We start from the raw sequence: 17,236 nt of genomic DNA on the forward strand, positions 1-17,236 counted from the left end.
CCCAAAGATAGTGAAAGTAAATGTCTTGTATGTCTCATAACATTGTAATTGCAACTGTGACTTATTCCTTAGAATCAAGAATAAAGAATAGGTCATGTGTTGATTTTTGTCGGTATCTTTTCCAACAGGCTTGCATTTACTAAGATAGAACAGTCACCACTTAACGTTGTCATCGTTGTTGTTGTTTTGTAGCCCCATTCAGAAAGGGACTTTTTGGTAAATGTTTTGGAAAAAGTATTGTTCCTTTGATAAAAGTATTGTTCCTTTGAATATCAAAGGCGATTTTTTTTTTTAAAGCGCTGTCTTCATCCATGTTGGTTTGTCAGTTAACTCGTGTTATTCCACTGACTTTTCATCTGTCAAGATTTTGTATGTAATTTGGACATTCCGCAACATAATTTTCATTCGTTTACTGATATCTTTATTCCCTTGTAATAATTGCACTTTCATTCTATACTCGGTTTGCGTCATATTTGAATTGGGTTGTTGGATGTTCCTCAGTGAGTCAGTTGGAGATGGACACATACTAAAGGCATGTTGCAGGTGTTAAACGGGGAGGGCTGTGGAGTTACAGTTTTCTTGTGGTTGGGTCACAGGTGCCCCTTCTCATTCAGCCTTTTACCCCTCTAACCTAGGAAATTTGGATGAAGAATATTTAGATAACAAATGACTTTTGCCCTGAACAAGGCAAAACTTCCCATAACAGGATGCTTATAATCTAATAGAGAAATGCAGATCATTAAAAATTAAAATTATAGAATAACACAGTAATGCTATAATAGAATTAGAGGCTGGTGTGGGAGGGCAGAAAGGAAGGGCGTATCTAACTCTTCGAGGATAAAAAATGTTGCACAGAGGAGATGTGAACTTAGGTAATGTGGAAGGTACTGATGCTAATTGCTTGGTGTTTGGTGTGATCTCATTTAGTCCTCAGAACAACTCTTCGGTATTAATTCAGTTTCACAGTATAAGAAACCAAAGTCTATTGAGGTTAGGATTTAACCCAGGACATAAAATTATTTTTTTAAAGATTTTATTTATTTATTCATGAGAGATACAGAGAGAGAGGCAAAGACACAGGCAGAGGGAGAAGCAGGCTCCTGTGTGGAGCCTGATGTAGGACTCGACCCCAGGACCCTGCGATCACACCCTGAGCCAAAGGCAGGTGCTCAACCACTGAGCCACTCAGGTGCCCCCTGGACATGTAATTAATTAGTACTGAAGTTAGCTTTGAATCCAAGTTTGTTTGCTTGTAAGTTTCTGGAGTTTTATTTTCCACTGTGAAGTTATGCCTTTTTGGACAAGAAAATGGGAAGTGTTTCAGCTAAAGAAAAATATGTACATACCTCAGTCTAGAAGTGTAATAAATCTTGGAGAGGGTTGAGAGAAATTGCAAGTAATGCAGTATGCATAGAACTCAAGTTTACTAGGTCCTAAATGTGTCATACATTTTGCTAGGTCTTAGGGAATCATAAAAGTAATAAATCACCCTTGATTTCCAAGGGCTTACATTCTTATGGGAGAAGACATCAACTGGGTGATGGGGATACTGTGTGATCTTTGGAAGTATGTACCAGAGACAGTGGAAATTTAGAGGAAGCATAGTCTAGGCCGCCTGGGGGTGTTGAGGAGGGCTTTGCAGCAAGAGGACCATGACTGTGTCAATGCTTGGAGAAGAAGCTAGAGTTTTTACAGAGAAGTAGTTGGATAGGGTATTCTAGGTGGAGAGTACACCGTAAACAAAGGCCTGAAGTCTGAGTTGTCTGGATTGTCACACTAGTTTGGTATGACTGGGACTGGGTGTGTAAGGTGGGAGGACAGGCCTAGGTAAGCCATGGAGAGGTGTGTACCACACAGAGATGATTGGTCCTCATCCTACCGTAGATAGAAAATCAGCAAATATGCTTGGGTTTTTGTTTTAGAAGGAAACAACCATGTGTGTACTTGCCTGGTAGCAGGCCTAGAAGCAGGGACACAGGTTAGGAGGTGGGGTTCTGTGTGGTGGGAGATGGTGAGGGCCAAAGTAGTGTAGTACCTATTAAAGAATTGAAAAGATTGATCAGAGACAGCTTAAAGAGGAAGAACTTGGCTCTGCATTTAGAAAGAGGGGCAGGAGGAGTCTGGGTTTTCTCTCAGATCCCTGGGTTGGATATCTGAATGGGGAGGAATTTGTTCTGGAATAATTAGAAAAGGGGCATATTTGAGGGCAGGTGGTCTTGAACTTTTTGAGTTTGAAATGCCTGTGGGGACAACCAAGTGGAAACGTTGAATGAGCAGTTGGATACATATGTGTAGAACTAGAGAGGGAGGGCCAGGCTGAAACAAGGGTTTGAGAGTTGATAGCATATGGATGGTAGCAGAGGTTGTGGGCATCTTGGAGAGTTCATAGGATGAGGAAATACAAGGACCAGATAGAAACTCTGGAATATTGACATTTAAAAAGAGAGAAAAGGGCTCCTGAAAAAGAATCATTGTAAGTCCAGAGTAAAGCCAAGAGAGAATGGTGCCATGAAGACCGAAGGAGGAGGCCACATCCAGGTTTCTGTTAGAAGGGTTCAGTGCTGTGGAGAGAGAGTTAGGTAAGTATGAGACCTTGGCAGTCCACGGGAAGCATTGCCGTGGAAGAATCAAGGAACCATGATGAACTTGGGGTTCTCTTTGGGAATTTGCTATGGAGGTGAAGAGATGAGTAATGTAACTGGAGAGGATCCGAGGAATGAGGGAGAGCAGGTGTGTTTTAGTTTGTGTTTTGTAGATGTGAATCTGAGGTAGGGCTTCACAGACATTTTTATGCTGAGGGAGACCCCAACAAACAAAAAGTGTGAGGAGATTAGGTTGGGGAGAGCAGTAGAGTGGCATATGATTGATGGTGGGAATGGTCTCCAGAGCATAGGAAAAAGACACAGCATTGACAGGAAAATACCCAGTGGGGGAAAGTTGTTGGAGATGATAGAGGTAGAATAACCAAAAGGAAGAAGATTTTGAGAAAGCAATTGGGAATTTTTTTCGTTTTTCAACAATTTCGTTAAGTACCCAGTGTGTGCAGGCACTGTTCCAGGCACTGGGGATAATGCAGCGTTGCAGATGAAGTTCCTTGCTCTTGGAGCTTACCTTTATATTAAAGGAGGTAGGCAAGAAGTGAGTATCCACAGATAAATGTAACAATAAGCACAGTGATGGGATAGGGTGAGGGGAGAGCTGAAAGCAGGGACGGAGGGAGTACAGCCTCTGCAGTAAGTTAGAGAGGGCCTTTCTGGGGATTTGGCATTGATCTGTGACGCAAAGGAGATGGTCATGCACCCGTGGGGGAAAGAGCATTTTCTAGGCAGAGGGATCAACAGTGCACAGGCTGCCTTAATGAAGGTAGACTAATGGGTTTGAAATGCAACCCAAAAGGAGCCAGGACCTGGGTCATTTAAGGCCTGGTAGACCAGGACCCAGCAGTTGGCTTTTGTTGACTGCAGTGGGAATCCATCACTGGTTGCATAAGAACTTCAGGGTGTGGAGTGTGGAAGCAGACTGACCACTTAGGAGGCTACGTGGTATTTTGACGCACGTGTTAGTGGATTGTGCTAGGATGGCAGCAATGGAAATGGGCAGGATTAAGAATAATTGACACTCCAAAACCATACAAGATGCAGTTAATTTCATTTCAGATGAAAAAAAACCTTAACAGGAACAAGGGTGAAGTGGAGTATTCAGCAAGGGAGAAACAGATGCGTATTATCAAATCATCATCTTTGATTAAGGGTTTAACATGCGCTGTCTAGTACAGGAGCTACATGTAGCTATTTACATTTTACTCAAAATTTAAACTTCTCAGTCACTTTAGCCACAGATGCTCAGAAGCCAATTGTAGATAGTGGCTTCCATATTGGACAGTGCAAATACAAACGTGTCCATCAGAGAAAGGCTGGCTAAAAGTCATTAGTACCATATTTGGAGCTATATTATTAATACTGACTGAAGAGTTTTCCTTTAAGCATCAGTGTGGTGCCAAAAAGAGGACTGACTGCGAATGAAGGCAATGTGTAGCTGAAGAGGTGAGTGGCACAGCAATTCAAAATAGTAGAAGGAAATTGTAGCTAGAATAAGAAAGAATTTATTTCTTCTGCATTCATTTTTATATGACCAGGTGCACCAAACCACCAGTGGGTCACGCGGATGAGTGCTCTGATTCCACCCTTTATATCCTGCCTCATTTACCAAGCTTTTGAAAATTTTGCTTCAAGTTCAGGCTATGTGAACTGTGAAATACGTAGAACTACATCTCTCAATTCTAAAATACCGTTTCTTTTTCCCCCTCCTGCTACAACATATGGAAGACCTGTTCCTCCCATTTACTGCTTTCATTCCATCTATCTGCAATCCATAGTAACTGCTTCAAAATACAATATTCTCACACGTGATTGGTTTGAGGATGTTTGAATGACTTTTTTTCTTAATATAGGCTTATATTTAAAATAGCAAAACCGTGATCCTTTTTTCTACTGGCTCTCAATTTCTCTTGAATACAGTTTTACCACCTCGCTGAATCCAGGTGGAATGTTTTAATAAACCATGCTTGTTCTTATATATGTGTGTGTGTTTTTAAATATTAAAAATAGTTCTTAATGAAATTTTTATTTTGTGATAATCACAGATTTGCATGTAGTTGTGAGAAATAATGCAGAGAGATCCTGTGTTCCTTCCACCCATTGCCCGCAGTGGTAGCATCTTATAAAACTACAGTACTGTATCGTGACCTGTATGTTGACATTGATACATTCCACCAGTCTTACTCAGATTTTCCAGTTTTACTTGAGTGTGTGTATTTTTTAAAGATTTTGTTTATTTATTTGAGAGAGAAAATGGGTGAACAAACGAGGGGAGGGGCAGAGGAAGAGGGAGAAACAGACTCCCCAGGGAGCTCAGTATGAAGCTGGGCTGGATCCCAGGACCCTGAAGTCATGACCTGAGTTAAAGGCAGCCACTTAACCGACTAGCCACCCAGGCACACCCCTATACTCACGTATATCTTGTGTGTTTGTCTATGTGTTCAGAGTTTCATCACATAGGTAAGTTTCCTCCATCCAGTCATGATACAGAATAATTCTATCCACAGGAATCCCTCCTATGGCCCTTTTAGAACCATAATCACCTCTCTTTGTCTTCCCTCACCATGTATCCTGTTTCCCTGTTTCCCAACAATACTAATATACCCTCTGTCTCTGTTTTTGTCATTTCAAGAAGGTTATATAAATGGAATCATACAATATATAACCTTTTGGAATTGTTCTTTCCACTAAGCTTAATTCTCTTAGGATTCATTCATGTTGTGTGTATCAAGGTAGTTCCTTTTTGTTACTGAGTAGGACTCCATGCCTTGGGTTTGCCACAGTTTGTTTTTCCACTCTGGTTGAAAGACATCCGGAATGTTCATGTATAGATTTTTGTATGAACACAAGTCTTCATTTCTCTGGGATAAATACCCATGAGTGCAGTTTCTGGTTCATATGGTAGCTGCATGTTTACATTTATAAAAAACCAACCAGTTTCTCAGAGTGGCTGTACCATTTTCCACCCTACCAGTTAGTGATCCTATTAGTGATCCAGTTCTCTCTGTGCCTACCAGCAATTGGTATTATGGTCACTATTTTTTTTTTTTTTTTTATTTTAGCCATGCTGATAGATTTTTTGAGATATCTCCTGCTGGTTTTAATTTGCCTTTCTCTTGTGGCTAATGATTTCAGACATCTTTTTGGTGCTGATTTGCCATCAGCATATTCTTTGGTGAAATGTCGGTTCTTCAGTTGATTTTCTACTTGGATTCTTTTTAAACTATTGAGTATGTGGAGTTCTTTCTATATTCTAAATATTAGTCTTTTCCTGAATATATAGTTTGCAAATATTTCTCCCATTCTGTAGCTTGTCTTTTCATCCTTTAACAGATTTTTTATAGACCAAAAGTTTTTTAATTTGATGAGGTTCAATTTATCATTTTTCTTTTTTTTTGAAGTATAATTGACATATACTCATTTCCCATGTACAACATGACTCATTATTTGTATATATTGTGAGATATCACCACAATACATCTGTTTAACATCTGTCTCCTTTCATTGTTACAAAAATGGTTTTCTTGTGATGAGAACTTTTAAGATTTACTTCCTTAGTAACTTTCAAGTATGCAATGTAGTGTTATTAACTGTAGTCACCCTACTATACTATATAACAAGAAGTTTGTATCTTTGGACTCCCTTCACCTATTTCACCTTTCCCCACTTCTTGTAACTACTAGTCTCTTATCTGTTATTTATGAACTTAGGTTTTTTGTTCGTGGATTTTTTTGTTTAGATTTCACATGTAAGTAAGATCGTATGATATTTGTCTTTCTCTGACTTATTTCATTTAGCATAATGCCCTCAAGTCTATCCATGTTGTCACAAATGCCAAGATTTCCCTTTTTTATGGCTGAATAATATCCATTGTATGTGTACACCACAATTGCTTTATCCATTCATCTGTCTGTGGACACTTAGGTTGTTTCCATATCTTGGCTATTTTAAAATAATGCTGCATAAAATAATGCTGAGATACAGGGGTGCATATATCTTTTTGAGTTCATGTTTTCATTTTCTGTGGATAAGTACTCAGGAGTGAAATTGCTGAATCATATGGTAGTTCTGTTTTTAATTTTTTGAGGAACCCCCATAGTGCTTTCCGTAGTGGCTGCGCCAATTATAGTCCCATCAGCAGTGCACAAGGGTTCCCTTTTCTCCATGCCCTCACCAATACTTGCGATTTCTTGTTTTATTGATAATAGCCATTCTGGCAAGTGTGAGGTGATAGCTCATTGTAGTTTTGATTTGTGTTTCCCTGATGATTAGTCACGTTGAATGCTGTTTCACATACCTGTTGGGCTTCTGTTCGGTCTTTAGAAAAATGTCGGTTTAGATCCTCTACCTATTTTTTAATTGAATCGTTTAGTTCTTTTGCTATTGTGTTGTATGAGGGGTTTTTTTTATGTTTTAGATATTAATCCCTTAACACATAAACGATTTGCAAATATTTTCTTCCATTCAGTAGATTGCCTTTTCATTCTGTTGATGGTTTTTCCTTTGCTGTGCAGAAGGTTTGATGTGGTCCTACTTGTTTATTTGTGCCTTTATTGCCTTTGCTTTTGGTGGCAAACCCAAAAAGTCATCACCAAGACCAGAGACCGAGCTTACTTGCCTATATTTTCTTCAAGAAGTTTATGGTTTCAGGTTTTATGTTCAAATCTTTAATCCATTTTGAGTTAATTTTCATGGATGGTGTAAGATTGTAGTCTAGTTTCATTGTTTTCCATGTTGCTGTTCAGTTTTCCCACTTTTCCCATTTTTTGAAAAAATATTTACTTTAGCGAGAGAAAGAGAGTGCGAGCAGGAAGGGCAGATGGAGAGAGAGAGAGAGAGAGAATATCCCAAGCAGACTCTGCACCAAGCTCAGAGCCTGACAAGGAGAGGGCCCAATCCCACAACCCTGAGATCATGACTCAAGCCAAAAGCAAGAGTCAGATGCCTGACCAACTGCGCCACCCAGTTACCACCACCACCACCTCCAGCAATTATTGAAGAGACTGTTCTTTTCTCTTTGGATATCCTTGGCTCCTGTGTGGTAAATTAATTGACCATATATGTGTGTGGGTTTATCTCTAGGCTTTCTCTTCTGTTCCATTGATCTACATGTCTGTTTTTATGCCCGTACCGTAGTGTTTTCATTTTATATATTATGCTTTTTGGTATGTAGTTTAAGAACCCTTTGCCTAGCTCTAAATGCTAAAGATTTTTGTTCTTTCTAAAGATTTTATAGTTTTACATTTTATATTTAAGTCCATAATGCATTGTGAGTTTTTTTTTTTTTTTTCAAATTAAAGCAGCATTAATTTATTATCTCTGTTTCTGTAGGCTAGAAGTCCAGGTACAACATAGCTCAGTTGGGTTTCAGCCCAGTTTTACCAGGCTTACACCAAGGTGTCTGCAGGGCTACATTTTTGTTTGTTTTTGAAGGCTCTAAACACATTGAGTTTGTTGGCAGATTTCAGTTTCATGTGGTTGTCAGACTAAGGTTCTTTTTCTTGGTTGTCAACTGAGGGTGATTCTCCACTTGTAGAAGCCTCTTGCGTATTCTGACTCATTGCCACTTTCTTCCATGCCAGTGTGGTTGAATTTTCATCCTGCTTCTATTCTTTCTGACCTTTCCTTCTTCCTCCTATCTCCTACTGTCAGCCAGAGAAAATTGTCTGTTTTAAGAGCATATGTGATTTTTTTTTTTTTAAGATTTTACTTATTAATTCGTGAGAGACAGAGACAGACTAGAGAGACAGAGATGCAGGGAACCTGACGTGGGACTCGATCCTGGGTCTCCAAGATCACACCCCGGGCCAAAGGCGGCGTTAAACCGCTGAGCCACCTGGGCTGCCCCATATGTGATTTTTAAAGTGTTTTTTGTTTTGTTTTGTTTTTTGCTTATAGATGTCTAACTGCTCCAGCACTGTCTTTTCCAGTGTTAACTTGCTTTTGCATATTTGTATGGATCTATTTCTAGGAGGGTTTTTTTAATATTGCAAAAGTCCATGTTCATTATAGGCATTTTTAAAAGATGCAAAAAAAAGTAGAGAAAAACTTGAGGCTTTTTAACAACCTCTGTTAAATTTTCTTTCCATCTTTTTCCTGTGTTATTTTTTGTTTTGTTTTGGGGTGGGTTTTTTTTGTTTGGTTTGTTTGTTTGTTTGTTTTTGCTGTTGTTTCAAACAGTAGAACTCATGCTACATGTAAAAATTGTATTATGCCTGGCTCATGTATTATGGGTGGCTCAGCGGTTTAGCACCTGCCTTCGGCCCGGGGCATGATCCTGGAGTCCCGGGATCGAGTCCCTGCATGGAACCTGCTTCTCCCTCTGCCTATGTCTCTGCCTCTCTCTCTCTCTCTCTCTCTCTCTCTCTGTGTGTCTCATGAATAAATAAAGTCGTTTTAAAAAATTGTATTGTGTCTTTTTTAAAAATTTCATCATATTACTGTGAATGTTTTTTGATATTATTTTAATGATTCTATAATAATCAGTTGTGTGGTGTCTTTTTGGTGCTTGAAATTAAAGTTTTCAGATTTGGTTTTGTTTTTCTTAAAAGACCTCTTTGGTTACTATCTTTGCTCAGTAAACCTTTTAGATGATTGCTAGATTAAAAGATTTGGGTATTTTCAGATTCTTGATATTTCATTGCCCCATTGCTTCTGAAGGGGTTTTACGCTATTTACATTTTACTATTGTTATATGCTTCATCTATAACAACTGGATTTGAGAATTTCCTGGAACAGACAGATTTGTTTTAAGGTTGCTTTTTTTTAAAAAAAGAAAACGTTCAGTATGATCACTTACTTCAAAGTTATGCTTATGTGATTTTGATGGTATGATTTACCTCCCTTCCAACAGAAAGCAGTAGATCTTGCTAGCAAAGCAGCCCAGGAAGACAAAGCTGGGAACTATGAGGAAGCTCTTCAGCTCTACCAACACGCTGTTCAGTATTTTCTCCACGTAGTTAAATGTAAGGCCTTAGTTTGCTTTTTAAGACGTTAAAGGAAAAGATTATTCTATTTCATTTGTAAAAATCAAAATACAACACCAAAAAAATTCTAAACCATCCATTTGCAAAAAATTCTCCCTTTCTTGTTAACAGTTTTTAAGTACTCAGCAAACAAATGTGCACAGCTATCATAGTTATTACTTTGTATACCTAAACATATTAAAATACCATATAGTTGTTGGAAATAGTTTTTATTTTACTAGTAATGTACCCAGATTATGTACCTGACATTTTCTAAACATCCTTGAAAACACTCTTTTAAATACTTTTTTAAAAAATTGGTTGGGAAACATTCGTATATTTTTTAAATATGTATTCCATGCTTACCGTGTGCCGGGTATTGTTGTAGGCACTAGGGTATGACAGTGAGGGACAGATGGAAAAAAATACTGCCTTCATTGATCTTAAACATAATGCTGAGCATTTGAAAAAAAATGTCTTTAAGTTATTTTTGAATAATTTTAGCATTTGGATAATTTAGAATTTTCTTTTGAGCTTCTCTATTTCATTTTGAGGTTTTTCTGGCAAATAAAAGTAAAACTAAGAATGAATGGTAACATAAGATATGTGGGGCTAGTCTATGCTTTGCTGGTTGGCTTTTGAAATTGCTCTCACAGAGTTTTTTATGTAATAGATTTACAATATTATTGGTGTATATGATATATGGGATTTGTCATTTTTTTACTATGAAATAAAGTTTACATAGACATTAATGGAAATGATTAATATTGCTTTACTTCTGTTTGTCTTATATTGGTTTTGTATGAGACAAGTAGCTTTCAACTATCACAAAATGTTACAGGAAGTATATAAAACCCACAAAATATTAAATAATTTCTTATTATTTACCATTAACTTAAAATATCCTAATGTCTTGCTCAAATCTCTTTTCTGACTCAGACATGCTGTTGGCCTCCAACCATGCTGGAGGAAGCAGAGAAGAGTTGATGATCATTGGCTACGATGAACTAGAGATGCTCTTCCTCCCTCCCCCAAAATAGATTGTCCTTGTCTCAATACCATGTCTAAGAGCTTCAGCCTGTCTGTGTAAAATACTAATAGAAAAATCTCTCTCATTTTCCTTTAATAGATGAAGCGCAGGGTGATAAAGCCAAGCAAAGTATTAGGGCAAAATGTACAGAATATCTTGATAGAGCAGAGAAACTAAAGGAGTATCTGAAAAAGAAAGAGAAAACTCCACAGAAGCCAGTGAAAGAGGGACAGCCAAGTCCAGCTGATGAGAAGGGGTATGTATTTTAGAGTGTTAGATTTTATTATATCTAATTAAAAGATAAAATTACATTTAATTTGTGAAATCTGCTCACTTTGTTGAAACTAGGTGTTGGCAATCCATGACTCATAGGCCAGATCTGACCTGCTGCCTGTTTTTGAAAATAAAGTTTTATTGGAATGTATAGTCTCTTGCATATAAGAAATGAGATTCTGGGATGGGGTTATATGGCCTGGTTGGGTTTGAAGGCAGGAGGTTCTGGTTAGTTTTAGAAGATGTGATACTCAGAGTCCATGGTATGCAGCGATAGGAGTTACTTAGATAATCCCCTGTGGTCATCAGGAATGGAATGTCTTGAAGGCAGTGCTTCAGGGGCTTTGTGGCTACTACCAAACGCCATCTTGAAGGACATAAGAACATAGGAACTAGAGTTGACTGCCTGCTTCAAACCTCATGGGAGAGTCTGAATGAAGAGAATTACAAGCTCAAGGTTTTCTATTCTCTTTTCAAGACGTGGTCAGGGAACCAGGGAGTTCTTGTGACACTTGAGAATATTTTTATCTTCTGTACCTACAGCACTGAGATAACGAAAATCAGACCCCACCTGATTTTTATGGATTATTTAGGGATTACCCTAGCAGATCTTATGGATTATTGAATTTCAGCATAGATTCAACTTCAGGGTTTCAAATATAAAAGTTGGGCCATTTAATGGAAGACTGGGGCTCCAAAATTAAAATAAAACTATTGGGAAAAATTGCATTAACCTTGAGTACCTGGACCCCCGACTCTTTCTGAGACACCCTTGCCAGCAGAAATGTCATCTCCCTGTGAGTTGAGGCTTTTGTGGTCTTGCTTGAAGACCCTGTAGTGTCCCCTCCTGAGATGGCTACCCAGTGGGGAGATGCCAATTCTATATTGAATAGCAGGATCCACGTTGGCTAATTTAAGCAATAAGGGATTTATTATAGAGTATTAACCTTACAGATTTGCAGTGGGGGCCTGGAGTTAAGCTTGGATTCCATATCCAGTAGGACCTCTGCCACAGCTCCCTCAGCAAGCCAGGGCTTTCGCTCGAAGCTTGCCTCCACTTCTTGGAGGAACTTGGGTTTCATGTGGAGCCCTTGCTGCAAGGAGGCCCAGAAGGGACAGACAGTATTTTATAAGTACGGTCTTCATTGTACAAGAAAGCATGGTAGAACAAGGTTGGAGTGAATATCAAGTGAATCACTTGGCAGTCTGTACCTAACCCATAACCCCACCATCCTATGATAAACAAGCTAGTCCCATTTGGGGGAAAAATCTGTCAAGCTTTTTAATCTCCGTGTATATGTTATGTGTTAAAAAAAATGATGTAATGCCATATTTTTTGCTTTATCAATTTTTCATTCAGTGTATTATAAACGTCTCAGTAAACTATTTCTACAGCTTCATTTTCAAAGATTGCAGCATAGTCTGTCATATGCTAATCCCTATGATTGAACATACTTTATTTCTGATTTTTTTCCCTTTTGGGAACAGTGTAGGCATGATTATCCTTGTAGTCAAAGCTTTAAACTCATTTTAAATTATTTTTTTTCAGAATACATTCGCAGATATGAAATACTGTGGTTGATTTACTTGTCTTTTGGTCTCATTTCATTTTCATCAAAAGCTTCATCTCTTCTTTGGAACCCCCAGACTAAGGATTATAGAACTTTATATCTTTTAAATAATTAATGCTCTGGGTTTTTCTCTCCTGGTTATGGCTTCTTTTTCTGATACATAGTTTGCCTGATTTGGTATTTTTATGTAGTTTACAACTCTCCTGTAATTCATCTTAAGTCTTTTGTGGAATGAGGTGTGGGGGCATGTGTTTATGCGTTTGTACATAACATAGGTATGTCATGGGAACTTGGAGCTGGTTCCTTCATTCTGGTCTTTTTGCCCCTTTCCTGTTCATGATTCCATATTGATGGATAATATGCCTGCTTGCTATTTTATTTAGTATACTCTTAAAAGTAATAAGTATAACTTTTAATGTGAATGCCTTATTTTGCTACTTAAGGTATAGGTATTTCAGTTTAATATTTCCTTAATTTTTGCCTTATTTTGCTAGCAATGAGTGATCACTTGAATATATTAAATTTTTTTTATTAGGAATGACAGTGATGGGGAAGGAGAAACTGATGATCCTGAAAAAAAGAAACTACAGAATCAACTTCAAGGTTGCTTTAGATTTCATTTTTAAATATACTATCTTATTTTTGTTTTAAACCTCATAGTGAATTATCTGTTTGAATTGATTTTTTTCCCCTGTATTCAAATGAGGTTCAAGAACTGGCTTTGGTTCCCAGTAGTCACATGCTGACTTTGTCCATTTTCATAGAATTTACCTGATAGGGTCTTTACTAGGTTGGTTTTTCCCGTGTAGTAAAAATACTGTTTGGTTTTTATATATATGCCTTTAAAAACCTGTCAATCAACTTACTCTTTTTCATTTTGTCTTATTTGCCTCCTTTTAGAAAAGGTAGCATTTATACTTCTAGCACATTGTAAAATCTGACGGATTAAAATTTCCAAATTGTCAGAGGAACAGAGTGAATTGGGACTCACTTGGCTTTTATTGTTATTGCTGTAGCTTATTATTGATGATTTATTTCATGTTTCTAGACCTTTCTCATCTGTGTTTTATCCTGTTTCAGTGTTACCATTTACATTTATCTCTTCCAGCTTTGTTTTTACCTTCTACACCTATAAAAAGCCTTTAATTCTCCTGTGCTTGTAGTATAGTGCATGATGAGAGGGTATGGATTTTGGTTCCATTCAGATCTGGAATCCTCTCCAGAGCCTGTTGCTCTAAAGCTATCTGATCACGGGCAGGTTCCCGAACCTCTCAGAGTAGAATACCCCAGCTCTAAAATGGAAATTACTAATACCTTCATTTCTGGGAAGATAGAATATTATAACAGTGTAAAAACTGCCAGGTTATATCTGACAAATTTTAGGGCCTCGGTAAATGGTAGTAGCTATGTGTATCTAAAATGGCATCTTTTTAATTGCTGGCTTTGTGTACTGAGATTTGATTGTTCTTTGATATGTTAATTGTTGGGTTGAATATTACGTATTTTGTTACTTTGAATCTTGCCAAAAAGAATGCATGGCTGAGAAGATTTCCATTGTATAGGCACAGCGTTGGTTAGTGAATGATGAATATACTTCGCTCAGCCAGTCCTTTAGTCTCGCCATACTAACTAGTGTCTTCATTTTTATTCTATTATTTGTTTTACCAGCCCCACTGGGATATATAGGAGAATACTATAAGCATAATATCTCAAAAACACTACAGTTAGTGAGGATAATTTATGAATGAGAACTTCAGTGGTGGATAAAGTGCAAAAGGAAAAGCTGAGTGTCTGCTGCTGCACCACCACTGCCCGCAGCAGTGGGGACACATACTTCATAGTCAGTTCTGCTGGACCATCCAGCGGTCTGAGCCAAGTGGCCTGACTTCAGCTCTAGGGCAGAAGGTGTTTTGGTATTTTTTTTTCCATCCTTTTGGTTTTGTTTCCCACTCTCCCCCACAAAGTAAAAGCTGGAGCGTATCTTTAGTTTCAGGAAAAGGTACAGACCAGTTTTTAATAGGGCATTCTCCTTCTTCTCCTTCTTCTCCTTCTCCTTCTCCTTCTCCTTCTCCTCCTTCTCCTTCTCCTTCTCCCCCTCCCCCTCCCCCTCCCCCTCCCCCCTCCCCCCTCCTCCCTCCCTCCTCCCTCCTTAGGGCATTCTTTCAAATTCGGTAATAATAAGAACCAGAGATGTACAAAAATACAAACACTGAAAACATTTAAATGAGGAAATTGTTTGGAATCTCAGAATGAAGTGGAGCTTGAAAGGAGTCCTAGCCTATCATATCTCAGAGTCCTTTTTTCCATCTTCATTTAATAGTTTGCTTGTGGGTTTCACTATATAATATCCTTTTTTGAATCTTTCCTTTTTTTCCTGAAAGAGTATTTTAAGTCTTCTATTTCTGTTTTAAGTTACGACTTTAAGAGCAGTGTTTATATATTAAAATTTAAATTTTGGGATGCCTGGGTGGCTCTGTGGTTGAGCGTCTGCCTTTGGCTCAGGTCGTGATCCTGGGGTCCTGGGATTGAGTCTTGGATCAGGCACCCCATAGGGAGCCTGCTTCTCCCTTTGCCTATGTCTCTGCCTCTCTCTGCGTTTCACTTACGAATAAACAAATAAAATCTTAAAAAAATAAAGTTAAAGAATTTATTATTTGAGTTTTCTGTTAACTGTTTTGATGCTTAGTGACTTTTGAGGTTTAATAACATGAGTATAATCAAAGACTGAATAAATTTATCTAATTGGAAACAAATTGTTTGGCCTTTATTCCCAATAATCCTTTTCCCCTTTTTAAATTACTACTTTTATTAAATAATATTAGTTTTTATCTAAATAATTTTTATCACTAAACATTCTAAAATGACCTTTACATTTTGAAAAATATTAGTTAAATGTGAAGATAAGTTTTGGCATATTTAGAATATTCATACTTAGAAAAAACTTAAGTTGACCAGATTCTGCTTATATATAAAGTAAATTTCCTTTTTTTTTTTTTTAACTATTACAAAATCCTATCGGATAATACAAATATTTTCTCATGTTGGGATACTAAGCGGAATGGAACATAGAAAAGGTGAATTGGCTCTAATTTATACTTAATGTGAACTTTTAGAATGCAGAAAGTATAGTTTTTTTTTTAAACATTGTATTTTTTTAAATAATCTCAAGAGTCATATGCTCCTCTGACTGATCCAGCCAGGCATCCAGATTTCATTTAATTTTAATCTATAGCTAAAGATTTTCATAATATAAGTAGATCATGTAATATAACTACTTTCATAATAATAAATGATCTTTCATAGCAAGAAGAAATACCCATAAAACTAACTTCATTGGTAATCAGTGGATTGTGTAAGTGGTGATGTTTTGCTATACTTAAAAAAATTACACATCGCCTTAGAATCAGCTTTTGGAAAAGTTTTTGATAAAAGATGATTGAAAACTTTTGCTAATCTATATTAGAGGAAACCTTTTGTGGACTCTTACTGCAACAATTGCTGTGGCTTCTGAATATCTTGTATTGAAAACTTAAATCATACAGATAACTTTTTAATGTAAAAAAATTTTAAGTAGGTATTTAGAAGCCAAAAAGAAAATTTAACAAATCTCAGGAAAGGATTGCAGATCTACAAGAGCACATTTTCTTTCTCTCCTTCATCATCCGCTCCCTCTCATTCTCCCTACTATTTATCTGTCCATCCAACCATCCATCTGTCTGTCTGTATCACCAATTAAAGTTACTAAGTTTTTTTTTTTTATTTTGATGCTTAAGGAGAGCATTAGATCACTGGGTATTTTTGTTAAAAAGAAGTAGTTGATCAACCCCCATTGAACAGGTACTTTCAGTACTTCAGAATCAGTGCATTCAAACTGATTTGTAACCACTTGGTACAATATTTCGTGATTTTCCAAACACACTAATATTCATTATGTCATTTTATCCCTCCACTAACCCATCTTAAGTGGTTTGGGCAGATAGTATTCTTTTCATTTTACAGTGAGGAAGCAGAAATAGAAAAGTTAAGTGACCTACCCCAGGTTAGCCAGTCACCCAGCCCAGCTTTCTGACTCCTGCTGACTCTGCCCCACAATTACTTCCTAATCACATGATTTCAATAAGGTTTTTTTATAGATAAAACTTTTCCAGTTTTATAATGTATTTCTTGAATGTCATTATTTCATGTTGTCTTCTACATTTGATGCAATAGTCTTCCTTAATTTAAAGATGATATACTTCTTTTGTAGGTGCCATTGTTATAGAGCGACCAAATGTGAAATGGAGCGATGTTGCTGGTCTTGAAGGAGCCAAAGAGGCACTTAAAGAGGCTGTGATACTACCTATTAAATTTCCTCATCTTTTTACAGGTAAGATGACTGTGAAATAGGTTTTTTGATGATTCCTTAAAAACACATTGACAGCTGAGGTAGAGCATTATGGATTTTTATCACCATATTATAAGTTAGCACCGTAAACAAATTGTTATAAGGTGGTGATGTACCTCTGCACAAAGGTATTTATTTTGTACATGTATTTGCAATATACATATATTACAAAAAGACCCAGATGTCAACCAGAAAAGCATAGGCTAAATCACCAACATGCAGCGGAATACTGTGCACTCATTCAAATACAGGGTATGTCTACATTAAGAAATTTAGCTCTGTGTTATAATTGACATGAAAGGATGTCCACATATACATAAATATCAGAACACAAGTTATCAATATGTGTAGTATGACTCACATTTATTAAATAAATGCTGAGAAGTAAATATAGACAGATTGACATAAAAATGTCA

General features: G+C 37.2%; 1 protein-coding gene across 2 annotated transcripts in view; it reads left to right on the forward strand.

Moving 5' to 3' along the window:
- VPS4B (vacuolar protein sorting 4 homolog B) overlaps positions 1–17,236 on the forward strand; it is a 34,157-nt gene that overhangs the window by 1,317 nt on the left and 15,604 nt on the right. For both annotated transcript variants that reach the window (XM_077890745.1, XM_077890690.1), the window contains exons 2-5: positions 9,451–9,562; positions 10,692–10,848; positions 12,972–13,039; positions 16,683–16,802. In XM_077890745.1, the coding sequence (XP_077746871.1) occupies positions 9,451–9,562; positions 10,692–10,848; positions 12,972–13,039; positions 16,683–16,802 (457 nt within the window). The remainder of the gene's footprint in view (positions 1–9,450; positions 9,563–10,691; positions 10,849–12,971; positions 13,040–16,682; positions 16,803–17,236) is intronic.

The sequence above is a fragment of the Canis aureus genome, chromosome 1, assembly GCF_053574225.1.
Source record: "Canis aureus isolate CA01 chromosome 1, VMU_Caureus_v.1.0, whole genome shotgun sequence".
Lineage (NCBI taxonomy): Eukaryota > Metazoa > Chordata > Mammalia > Carnivora > Canidae > Canis > Canis aureus.